General features: G+C 35.0%; 1 protein-coding gene and 1 non-coding gene across 2 annotated transcripts; both read right to left on the bottom strand.

Annotated features, from left to right (window-relative positions):
- Positions 1-1,407: 1,407 nt before the first annotated feature.
- On the bottom strand, positions 1,408-1,479 carry Trnad-guc (transfer RNA aspartic acid (anticodon GUC)). The gene has a single exon. It is a non-coding gene; the product is annotated as a tRNA-Asp (tRNA).
- A 6,397-nt stretch (positions 1,480-7,876) lies between these two features.
- LOC144449768 (cytoglobin-2-like) lies at positions 7,877-8,482 on the bottom strand. Its single transcript, XM_078140344.1, has one exon. It carries the CDS (start codon positions 8,480-8,482, stop codon positions 7,877-7,879), a length of 606 nt encoding a protein of 201 aa, XP_077996470.1.
- Positions 8,483-14,394: the final 5,912 nt, after the last annotated feature.

Raw genomic sequence — 14,394 nt, 5'->3', positions numbered from 1 at the left:
CAGTCAAGGCAAATCAACAAGGTTTTCCAAAAGTGTCTTCAAGTGATAGGTCACTTAATAACGATTATCTACCATTACTACAAAACAGCCCCGGTTCAACCAAGCTAGACAACATTCCGGGTACAAAGGCACCAGCAACCTTGCAGTGGAAGAACATACTTAGACCGTCAGTTGAGTTAAATGTGTACAGTCCTGAACCTGTCAGTGACAGTGACACAAAACAGGGATCAAAAGAACAGTGACGTCACCATACTTGGTAATTCCTAATTCCTATAACTCGCATCCTGACGCATAACTAGTTATTTGCATCTGTAGGTGTAGCAAATGTATTTGCTAGGCCCCTCCCACTAAAATGTTTTGCATTTTAGGTAATTCAAACATGCCGATTTCATTCACCTCACCACATCTCTGTCTTGAAATTCTCAATCGTTTAAGTTGACTAGCTACGGAAAGACATTTCCATACCTCTTTACTTCAAACATTCATTCACCACAGCATTTCTATTGTTAATTCTTGTTTCTAGTGGTATCCGGAATCCCAGACCTGAAATACATGATTGGTGTTGAACTGGCTAGTGTAAAGAAAAGAAGTCGACACACGTACATTGATATACAAAGATCAAAGTTGTGTGAAAGTGCAGAATACGCCACATCATAGTAATTGAACCTGTTGGCATTCTTTCCCCTTTGACTTTGCGTCAAAGTACTAGTGTCATCGAAAAATGTGTGGAACAGGTATCAATGATAGCTTTATTTGCTACAGACAGAATATTACAATGTAACACTCACAGACATGATATATTTGGTTGAGACGTTGTTTTGAATAATGGCTCGGACATCGTTTTTTTTATCTGACATAAATGGTGAGTATCCCCGCCTAATTAAGTGCTTCACTATAAAGAACCCAATTTTTATTGACCGTTGTATGATAATGTACTTAAAGATATGTTACGTTACGATCCGAAATATCGTATTTGGAAATTGGGGTTTAAATTCTACTATTTTGGTTTGCATTCTTTGCAGTATCTTGTGGATTTTATTTTACGTATACGTAACCATAGTAATGGGTCAACCATTGAGGTCAGCCATTGTTGCCATGTAATAAATGTTGCCATGTAATAAATGTTGCCATGTAATAAATGTTGCCATGTAATAAATGTTGCCATGTAATAGATAATACATGTTGAGGTCAGCCACTGTTGTATCACGCTTTTTGATAGCATGAAAGGTATATTTAGATAACTTAAAAGAGTGAAATAAATTTATCGAAGGAAGGCGAGTCGTAAAAAATACTTTGGTATATATACCTAGCCGTGAGCTCCTTAGAGAAGGAAAAGTAATCATTTGCTTATCTGCGAAAATAAGATATTTTGTTTGATGTGATGAGCGCCATCGATAAAAGAGAAACCTCCCCGGCGGGGAATTGAACCCCGGTCTCCCGCGTGACAGGCGGGGATACTCACCACTATACTACCGAGGATGAGTTATGCATGTGGTATATAAAATTTCTATCAAATATATTTCCAAGGTATTTAATCAGAAATGTTAACGTTATTTAATGGTGTCAGTTCATGGTGATGGAAGACATAAGCTACTCTTTAAAATAATCAGGAAATCATTGTCACTGAGACTGTGGCATCGTTAAAGATGATGAAACCGAATATCAAGATCTATGCAGCTGAACCACTTAATGCAGATGAGTGTGCCAAATCATTTGCTGCTGGCAAACGTATCCCACTACCCGGACCACCGGATACAGTCGCAGATGGTCTTATAGGTTCCGTTGGTGAAGTAACTTGCATTGGCCTATTATCAAAGACAACCTTGAAGATGTCATAACAGTCACAGAAGAGGAAATCATTGTGAGTGCTGTGTGTTGAAGTGTGTAAAAAATGTATCAAAATCTGTAACATACTCGCATTTTGTCAGATGGAACGCTATCTCAATTGATCAACTCCTGCAGTTGCCGATACCTACGAAAATTATCTGTGTAAGTTAGGGACACTGACACCATTATTGTGACACTGCTGTTTAGGTGTACAGCCATCGTATGATTGACAAGTCGATTCATATTTCACCCCAACTTTAGGGACCGGACAGAATTTACGGCAGAGGGGGGGCCTGGGGAGAAATTGGGGGGGGGGGGGCATGAAAAAAATGGGAGGCTTGAAGGGGGGGCCATGAAAATTCTCATGGTTTGAAAGGGGGGGGGCCGCGAAATATTTTGTCATTGAAAAAAATTAATATGTTAGAAAATTTAGCATTGCATGAGATAGCACTTGATATCGCCTTTAATATTGAATGTCTACACTTTCATTTATGTATTAAAATGAATGTGTGTACGTTTGTATGTACCTATTTAGTGAAGCATAAAAACACTACTCAAGATTAATTTGATACACCCTGCATTACTCTTATATACTCCAAGTTGTTCACACACACACACACACACACTTACACACACACATATGTATGCATACATACATACATTTTAGTACTGTGGAAACAGGTTCAGTGTGTAATTACCATCAAGGATACATATATATATATATATATATATATATATATATATATATATATATATATATATATATATATATATATATATATATATATATATATATATATATATATATAATATGTTTATTAGTTCCTTATGCATTTCTTTATATATATATATATATATATATATATATATATATATATATATATATATATATATATATATATATATATGTATATATACTAGCATAGGACCTGATTTAGATAGGTGTTTTATTTCTTTCCTTGACACTATGCTTGAGTTTCACTCTCAGACTCACTAGAGTCTGAAGATGTGAGGCAAGACTTGTCTTTCTTTCTATCTAAAACCAGTAAAATTAAACTATTTCCCTCCTCAGCATCATCAAATGCATCTATCTGTACTAAATATTGTAAAGCATTTAGATGTCTGCGTGGTGTTAAGTGTTTTTTCATCAGTGACTTTGCACTAACTTTGGTAGTTGCCTTCTGGCCGTATATACTCATCTGATCACTGTACAGTGTATTGAATACAATTCTGAATTTGCTGTCCCCATCATGAAGTCACAAATGCCTGACACTATAGGTTTAAATATGTATGGTTTTGGAACTGAAAGCATATTGATTACATCTAAGTATTCCACAACATTCTGAATTTCTTTGCACTTTCATGAAGTCACAAATGTCTTACATTTACATGTGTATTGGTAATGCATTTGGTGTAGGAAAGTGAAAGCTATATTTGTCAGACCTCAGTGTGCATAAAATCCTTAGTTTGCTAGCACTTCATGACATCACAAATGTCTGACATTAGATAGTTATTGTGTTATGAGTATAAATAGATATTTGAATACACTATGTAGGTGATGTGATGTCCTTAGATACTCCCCACAAATGTCCCCACTACAGTTTTTCACAAATCACGCATGTGAATGTGTGTTTACTCTGTGTCTGTGTTTCTGTGTATGTATCGGTGAATGACAGTTAAAACCACCACATCAAATGCCTAGGTATTAAGTGATGACTACTTATGGTGTCTAGTTGGGAAATAAACAAGATTATACCACATGTGTATGATTACATGTATGGTCAAAATGTTTTATTTTGTTTTGTTTTCTAAAAAACTTCCTCTACAACTACTAAGTTGTTTGGGCTGAAATAGTAACATAATAGTAGTACCAAAAGAAATATTACAGTTGTGCTACAGTAACAAAAAAATTTGTACTCTTTTTAGTTATTGTAGGGGGCAGGATATTGTGCACTTTTTTTCTTCTTTTTTTTGGGGGGGGGGGGCCATGAAATTTTTATACTTTTGAAAGGGGGGGGGCTGTGAAATTTTGGTCACAGTGGATGGGGGGGCCAGGAAAAAAAACAAGTCAGAGATAATTTCTCCCCAGGCCCCCCCCCCCCCTGCCGTAAATTCTGTCCGGTCCCTTAGGACCTTTAATTTTCTCAGTATATTTTATCCAGCTCTGATGTAAGCAAGTGGTGTAAATCTACTTTGACTATACGTTGCGTGGTTTTAGACCAGTGGCTTTTGTTTTTGATATTTCATTTGTGAATTTTGTGCTTTCTATTGTTTCGGGGTTTGTCCTTGGTAACCAGGAGAATAAAACGCTCAAAATGACAATTATATCATACCAGTATATCGATGGTGCAAATCAAGAGAGCTGATTGGTCAAGACATCAAAATTACTGTACTATATTAGTGATATGCACTCTTAAGGCCTCATAAAACATTTTTGAGATTCCGGTTATTTTCAATTTTAGAATAAGTGGGGTAGGTAGAATTTTTTATTTTATTTTATGATTTTTTTTCATGTGTGAGTGTCTAGTGCAGGTTTTCCATTGTTTTCCAAATGTGTGTGTGTGTGTATGTATGTATGTATGTATGTATGTATGTATGTATGTATGTATGTATGTATGTATGTATGTATGTATGTATGTATGTATGTATGTACGTATGTATGTGTGTGTGTATGTATGTATGTGTGTATGTGTGTGTGTGTGTGGTCTTTGTTATGGCAGTCAGTCTACTTGAGTTCTAATATGTCTAGCTTTATGCAAGCAAAATTAATTTTCATGTCCTGTGAGTGAAACGTCAAGGTAATCTAGATTACACTGTAATAGAGTTAGAGAACGTGAATATACAATGACCCTACAGTTGAGGCATAACGAACACCGTGACTTATCTATTTTCGTAATGACAGCTGTCAATATTGCGTAGCTTTAGTTAATCTAGCTGCTAGACCCTGGGGTTATTCTAATATTTGCACTAGCCAAGCGTGGCGTACTGTACTGTCATCATTTTTTCGGTTTTATCCGGTAACCTTCGGAAGCACAGTTCCGAGGTCTTACTACAAGACTATGCTTTATAATATGAACCTCGTCACTTGGTGAGGGTATATATCACTGCACACTACAAGATTAAGAATCAAGTATTAGATAATGAGTCTTTATTTAATATATTAAAATACAGAAATCATAAATAATATGCCTACTAGAGTACTACTTCACAAAACACAAGATATAAATATAACTTTTCGAAAATCTTTATTACCAAAGAATTAAGATATAATATAAGCTCGAATCTATAGAATTGTTTTGCAAGAAATATGGATGGATATGGTGTGCCATAAATGTTAAACATATTTGGAAAGTTAAAAATAATACTTGATAACTAATGTCACCTTAGTCACATCTTCCCATCGTTAGAAGTTTACTAATTCATATTCTATATATCTATAATAAATCGCCGTAAGTGCTACCACTTGAACACACTTGTTACCTTTGAGTATTTATACATACATCTAGGCGATTTCTATTACAAAACGCTGTACACACAATATAACAAACATTGGCGGTAAAACGATTCAATATTGATAGCTGTTCGTATAGTGAATATACTCGTATATGATAAAATATATGAATCCAGTTATTGGATTTCAATGGCAAAAAAAAAATATTATTTTTTAAAATGACACTTCAAAACGAGTTTGAAAGTAGATATATTACAAATTATAGTAAAAGCTAAAATGACGTTGGTTTGGTGTTTCATTCATGTAACATATTGTTTTACTCAGACACTCCGACAACTTCTAATGCAAAAGAAACATTGCAAAAGTGCCATGCACAGTGGGATGTAGAAGTAGTCAAGTTCATATGTTGATTATCAGTTGGAAAATAAATAATTGAAGCCATTAAAATCGTCAAGTCCATGTGTAACATTTGAAGCCTGTTTCTACTGCACTTTGAAAGTATTAGTGTTCAATGTGATTGGGCAAAGGATCCTGTTGTGATTATTATATCTGTTATTGTTAGTCTACAGTTTAAATATGTCTAGCTATGTGTCAAAAACGTCATGGCCCATGACTGAAACACCAAACCAACACCATTTTAGCTGTAATGTCCCATGACTGAAACACCAAACCAACATCATTTTAGCTGTAATGTCCTATGACTGAAATACCAAACCGACATCATTTCTACTGTAATTTAGGCAGTATACTAAAAATCACCATTTAAGGACACTCCGTGAAGTTGGTATGCCTCTCTTCAAACGTTCAACCTAATACAGCAGAAATCAAGCTATAGGCAAACTACGACGGCAACTAAAGCTATTGTTGCGATGATTGAAGGTGGCGTCTCTGATAGTAAGTTTTCCTCAAGTGGGTTGTCGCACATTCAATGCATTATTCACAGCTCATTCAGTATTTATACGTGCACTGTCTTTATTACAGGGTGATTATATTCACATTGTCATCACTGCTTTGTGTAATTCATCGATCAAATTACCGATAGTTTAAGTTTGTGATTATTTTATTAGTTTGCCAATAACATGATTCAAATTTCCACAGTAGTATACTAGTCTAGTATATCGTTCATTGTAACATTTCAGAATGATCTATTTTGACGTATCTCCTCGATAAGCACGTTTTTATTGTATAGTGCTAATTTAAAATTTGTTTATAGTAATGCATACATAAACATACAGCACACTCACCCACAACCACAACCATACGCACACTTGCTCATACATACATACATACATACATACATACATACATACATACATACATACATACATACATACATACATGCATGCATGCATGCATGCACCCATACCTAGTAATACATACATACATACATACATACATACATACATACATACATACATACACATACATACATACATACACACACATACATACATACATACATACATACATACATACATACATACATACATACATACATACATACATACAATGTACATACACACACATACACATACATACATACATACATACATACATACATACATACATACATACATACATACATACATACAGTATGGTAGTAGTGGTCTGAGGTACTATTGATAACATAACTTCACATGAATTTCTTAGTCTAAGATTACTTTCGCTAGCACATCATTCTTAGGCAGTGTATATAACCTTAAAATCAAAGGTAATGTTTTGTTAGTAAAATATGTATTGATATATCCCCTTAGACACATACCCATGTGAACCTTATAGTATACTTAATGTAGCTGAAAATACAAATAAACGTACAGCGTAAAAAGCTGGAAAAAGATGAAACATGGTTAAATATATTGTCTCACTATATCAACATAGAACAAGAAGATAACCCTAGCACTTATAACTGCAACTGGCATATTTTTTTCATCAAGTAACCAAAGATGTATTCGCTAAAATAAATTGTCAATTTAATTATAAAGAGGCATGATTGTATCTGATAATTACTGGTCAATAATATCCGTAGGTTGTCTAGTGACAACTTTAAGTTTAACTCTTGAGCAAAAGCTTGATTTTGAATCTGTCGCTATGTTGTCAACGTGTAGTATGATCGTTTTTCGATCAAGCAACAACAATAATGTTGTCACTGAAAAGTGTTAAAATACCAATAATCAGACATTGCACATGTTAATTAGTGGCCGATATTATCCATTAGTATTACAATAACAGGTTTAAATCGCGATCGCTATTTTTGGGTACGGACCGAAAATCAATTTGATTTTGTTTATCATATACACAGATATAAAAAATACTTTCACCCATAGGTGATTCAATACTGTTCAGGGTTTATGATCTATGAGTAAGTCATTGTATGTAACAAAACATTTTCTAAAAAATATGTTCAGTTACGGCGTTAACAGTAAATATATATTTTCCTCTTGCACTTCAAGTATGGATGTGGCGAGTAACATAAATAATGAAACTATCCATTGGTCGCTTTCCAATCAATTCTTAAGATATATATTTTCCGTATTGAGAGACTCGTTCAAATGAGGTTGTATCTTCACTATATATATATCCACAAGACTTGTTTCCATCTTAACTCACGCCTCCATTAGTCGTGTTTTTCACGTCGTTTCCACTTTTCTCTTCGGTATACCCTTCTTTTACACGACCAATGATGAAGTCAAATACTTTTCTCCACACTTCTCTCACCTCCGGAGTGAACTGTTCGCTTTGTTCCTCAGTACTCAAGACTCTTCCCCAGGTATGCAGCATACAGTCCGTGTAGAGGTTAAAGTAGTCCAACTTCAGGTCATCGAAGTCTCTGTGTCGCTTACCCAAGTCGTACAAAAGGATCGACACATCCCCGTCAAGGTGATCGATATTCTCAATCACGGCGCCGACTGACTGCATGAATCTCCGTCCGTGCATTTTGAAGGTTTCGTTCTGCATTAAGATGTCATCTGGAACGTAACGAAAGGGGAACAAGTTTTTCACATGAGGAGCGACGGTAAATATCCGTAAAAATATCATACCTCCGTTCTTTGTCATGTCACAGGCCATGGCCGGCCACGTAGTACGCAGAACACGAATTTCCGTGCTTGTGAAAGTCGCTGCCTTCGTCATATTTGGCGTCTTTGGAGTTTTATTGGAAGGCACCTTCCGTTGACTCACAGCGTGTGTTGAATCCGAACACCCCATGATGAAACGGGAATTGTTTGATCTGGTGAATAGCGTACTGGTTTCAAATGGTTGCGCAAATGAATAACACCAGTTGATACAGCCAAAAACGTCTGTCAACAGAGTTTCAAGCTGCAATTGTACATGTCACGTCACGAAACCAGATTTATTCAAGGAATGGCCTTGCAATTCACTCGTCACAGAGTTCTATCACGATTGCTCATCAAAGATTCGCCTATGGGCGCGATTTGAATGAAATCAGGTTACAAAAGTCGATCTTCTCTATATAGGTAGTCACTGTGTACAAATGAGACGGTGATTTCCATTCTTCAATCAACGCTGACTACATGTATCACCCTGTAAAACATAAAGGCGGACATAATCAGTAATTCTTTTCCATTTTTTAAAAATAAAACACAATCAGGGCCTTCGCTAGTACAGTGTTAGGAATGTCAACGACAAATCAAGCTGAAACAGTTAGCAATTAAAATATAGAGAATTCACAAGTCGTATAGGAAAACAGGATGAAACAGAGATAGAGATGATATAGCTAATTGCGCACAATTAACGTTAGATTGTCTGCTACGAAGTGACTTAGATACAATCTTTAACACTAGGTAGAATTACACTTCAAATACGAAATAAGTACAGTAGGCACTTTGACAATTTATTTATTCGGTGATAGTCTGAAAAATGACCTTGTCTAGGTAGGTAGGTGATGAGTGTCTGATTGCTTAGTATTAATCTCTTACAAGGAGCAGTACATGCCTTAATGTGCTGCCCTCCGTACCCGGGACTGTACCACAGAGATCAGCGAAAACGTAATAGACTGTTTTTTCTTCATTTATTTTGTGTGTGGCACATGGAATAACTGATACCATGGTAATTATAAAATATGAGATGTTTTCATTTAGATAAGCTGATTTGGTAGGAGTAGAAGAATGGACAAGGCGTATCTTTATTCAGTCAATAATTAGAGTGAATATTTAGTCAGAAAAGAATACTCTACATCATGTGAGAAGTTATTATTCAAAGTAAATAAGAGAAAAAAAATCAATTCTAAACCTCCGCAAATTAAATAAATAAATACATAAATAAATAAATCAGCGTTCACATGATCATTGCTCTCGAAAGTGATTGACAGAAGTCTGGTGATTGTGTTGTTGCTATCAAGTACGTCATGCGCAGAACTTTCCGCAATGCAAAACCCGCATATGTATTTAATGTTTTACAGGACGCAATTACCTTCGATCACGACAATCAGAGAACTCGGCTATCACCACTTTTATTTCAGAGATTTTAATGTCGACGACATGTCGATTTGATCTCGTAAACGAAATCGGGACAACATTTGGAGACTATGCAGTACACATACTATAATTTTCAAGTCCAGACCTATGCTCTCTATAAAGAAGGCAATATTCCCCGTTTTCTTTTTGTGTGGGCATACGTACGTACAGAGAGTTAAATATCATGACACTTCCTAAGAGACTAGATAAGTGGCATATGGCTGTACGTCATAGCTGAATGATGGCCCTTAGTACTAAACTCACAGGGATATTATCTGCCCTTTTGATAAATCTTGACATTTGAAATATACCTGGAAACACGTCACTCCCAGCGTAAATCAGTCAGTCAGTCTGTCTGTCTGTCTGTCTACACACACACCCCCACACACATATATACTATTATATATATATATATATATATATATATATATATATATATATATATATATATATATATATATATATATATATGTGTGTGTGTGTGTGTGTGTGTGTGTGTGTGTGTGTATAAGAAAACGTATGTGTAATGTGATAATGCGATAATGTGTATGTGTATGTGTATGTGTATGTGTATGTGTATGTGTTTGCGTGCGTGCGTGCGTGCATACCTGAGTGCGTACGTACAAGAAAACCCTTCCTTCGAACCTGGTATATGAATAAGATATTTGTTATGAAAACACTTATGTTGCAGTGTTTTAACTCTAGAATTAATTATCTATGTTATAGGGTTGATGGTTAAGCTGCCACATCTGCCAGGCTCATCAAAACGTTTCATTCATAGATCCAAAATCCAAAGTGATATTTGTAGCATTTTTCTCCACAATGTTTGGATTTTTCTTCACTTTTATATGTAATCTCATCCCGAAAGTACGTATACTGGAACTTTCTGTACATCACATAGCTGATAATAAATGTGTCATTTTCCAAGTGTTTATTGCAATATGTAAGAATTATGTTTTAATTTTTATTGGCATGGTAAGAGTTAGGAGTAGGTTAAGGTTTAAGTGGTAAACTTTATGATTTAAAGAGTGCAGTAAGTATATATGGTCGTCATGTTCCGCTGATGATATGATACAATATATCACGCGAACAAATAAACTCTACATGTGGATAGTGCAACATACAGCCCTCGAAAACACACCGGTGCGTTTGTTTGCTTGCTTGTGGTAAACATGAATGAGACAATGTTCTTGCAAAGACATATGTTAACATGTTATCCTCACATGCATGCATACATACATACATACATACATCCATACATACATACATACGTATACATACATACATACATACATACGTTCAGGCGTGTTTCAGGCGAAATCTTCACAGGGAAGAGTGACTCGAGAGGCAGGGAAAGTAAACCATGGTGTATCGTCCACTTACCTCAACAATCACAAGATTGACGATAATCTGAGATCATTTGTCGCGAGAGGTCGTCTACAGCTACTGCAGTGCGAAAGTCTCATGACCCTGTACTATCCAGAGTCGTACACTAAATCATGCAAAATATGCAATCATCCCACTGAAACAGTAGCACACATTTTGAATGGCTGTACGAAATTCTAGAAACTATACCAACAAAGACACAATAGAATAGTTGATTTAATCTTCGGTAAAATCGCGAACAGTAATCCTGGCAAGGAGACATTTAAAGACACTGTTTTAAAACCTGAAATGTTTGATGTCCATATGAGGACTTAAAATTGAACATCAGCATAAACGACCAGACATTACTATCATCGATAAACAGAACAAACATGCAATATTAGTTGAAGTGTCCGTACCCTTTGATGCACATATTTCAATATGTTTTCCGAAGAAGTTCGACAAATATTTTCCACTCTCACTAGAAATAAACACTACAGGCTTTCGTTCAGAAATAATAGTCATTGTCACTGGAAGTCTCGGAAATGTACATCATAAAACATAAAGTCACAATTGGTTTACAAAGCTGGTTTAAATAGAAGGAATTTCAAATCCATCAAAACCAAATATTGTAGTGTAAGCTCGATAATAGGTTCTAACAAAATTTGGAGATTGAGATGTAGGTACCATAACAACCAGATATCACGTGAACGTTTTTCATAGGTGACCAAGAGAAACTCGTCCACTAGTCACTATGATTTCCTGCAAGGTATTGTGTGTGTATTCTGTAAAGGAATTATAAAAAATACTTTACCTGTACATGGTATTTTCATGTAAGTTGGAAATAAAAGAATTTGATATGTATGTATGTATGTATGTATGTATGTATGTATGTATGTATGTATGTATGTATGTATTATAACAAGTTCAAAAAATCGAACGGTCAAACATTCTGTAATATAGAAATAAAGAAATTCTAATTTCTTAAATTGTTTTGACTCATCTTATGTGTTTATACCTACTCTATGCTTCAATCTTTATGAACATCAAAAGCACTAGATTGAAATTGTTGTCATATTATATGTCTGTCTCTCTGTCTGTCAGTCTGTCTGTCTGTCTGTCTGTCTGTCTGTCTGTCTGTCTGTCTGCCTGTCTGCCTGCCTGCCTGTCTATCTGTTTGTTTGTCTGTCTGCCTGCCTGCCTCCTTCCTTCCTGCCTTCACACATTAAATCACTATGTAAGCTCCAACTATTTTTAATTTTCCACAAAAAATAAGTAAGCTTGAAGAAATGTAGCATACAACACGTCCTACCACCCGATCGGATACCACTGAAAAGGGAAGCCTGGTCAGGTCAGAATAGCACTACGTATCTTACTGGCTAGCAGAAAGGCAAAGTTCTAATCGTGGGCAATCAGATATAGATGTCAAGGTAAGTTAAACCGAGGTTAATCTGATGAACTGATACCTTGAAAGCAAAACAATGTACGTGTATTTCAAATGTAGATCCTCACTTCAATAAAGTTACTTTAAATCTCAATTAACCTTCATCTGTGCAAGAATCTTTTAAATTCATTACGTAAACTAATGAAATGACCAACTCTGCCTACAGCAAGTTAGTATCAGTTCTACCCTTCCAAAGGTATTTTACCTTAGACCAATTCCCAATAAAGAGCCGACCAGTCACCTCTGCGTTTACGCGTTGACATCTAACCAACTAAACAGCTTCGGGGAAAAGTGTCCCTATTGCTACATCGAAATATCCAGCAACGAAAAGAGAGGCAAGGACCTCAATTATGTTGACAAAATGGATTATTGATACTTGTTCTTTCCTATTGATTAACCAAAACCACCTGACAGATGCAACTGGTTATATATTCAACACAGTGATAAGGGACACTGGCAGGGAATGATTGTCGCAGGGGTTTCACATATATAATATATTATATGTGTGTGATAGCGGTATGGATGGGTATAATAACCATGTGACACACACACACACACACACACACACACACACACACACACACACACACACACACACATATATATATATATATATACACACACATCAGCCGTTACACAGTGTTTCACGTTGTTGCGATCATCAATCGACACTAACAGTATATTTCTATGATGTTCGAAATTCAAAGTTCAAAAATTCCATTTCACATGGTATGGATGCCACAGTGGAAGTTGGTCTATACATAAGCTTATCTATTTTGGTGTCGGCACTTTGATATTAATTCTGAACATTTATTTAGCACAAATTAGATTTGTCAGCATATATGACGCATAGCTTTTCCGCCAGGCAACGGACACATTGCTTCGATACATTTGAATAGGAAGTCATATGTGTGATGACTGACCAGTCAACGCTATACTCTTGGTCTTTCCTCTTTAAGTTCCAGATAGGTTTAATAGACAACTAGACATATCTATGTTTTGCTTACATTGCTTGTATTTAGTCATTGTAATTATTCGTATCTCACTTCCTATCCCTACCTTAACCTATATCATGTGTGTATGGACATTTCTGGATTTGTTGCCATGGATATATCATTTGAAGGGATTGGCATTCTACAACTCGTGCTCTTTATCAAATGCGTAATCCATCTGTTGGTAAGACGATCTGTCTGTTGACATCAATAAGCGTGGCAATTGATGTGGCCTGAATTTACGTTCTAAGTATATATTGCCTAGTTCAAGCAAGAAGTTAATATATATATATATATATATATATATATATATATATATATATATATATATATATATATATATATATATATATATATATATATATATATATATATATATATATATATATATATATATATATATATATATATATATAACTCGGTGAGTATCAATCTGCTAAGACAGTGCTCTATACCGCAGTGGCAGGGCGTAATAGTTTTGGTAGTACTGGAACTCTTTCTTGGGTGTAACTCGGAGTTTCACGCATATTGCGATCATCAGTGTCTGAAACTCCGAGTTACACCCAAGAAAGAGTTCCAGTACTACCAAAACTATATATATATATATATATATATATATATATATATATATATATATATATATATATATATATATATATATATATATATATATATATATATATATATATATATATATGTCATGTACTTTAATATTAGTAAATATTTTTAATAATCGATTATTTAATATATGTATATTTATTGAAATATTAATATAAATAATATAATATAATATATATATATATATATGTCAAACCCCATGTAGTTGTAAGCTATTTCGACAAG

The sequence above is a fragment of the Glandiceps talaboti genome, chromosome 18 (genome assembly GCF_964340395.1).
Source record: "Glandiceps talaboti chromosome 18, keGlaTala1.1, whole genome shotgun sequence".
In the NCBI taxonomy this organism is placed as follows: Eukaryota; Metazoa; Hemichordata; class Enteropneusta; family Spengelidae; genus Glandiceps; species Glandiceps talaboti.
Note: the sequence above shows the minus strand (reverse complement) of the source record. Positions and strands in the feature narration are given on the sequence as shown.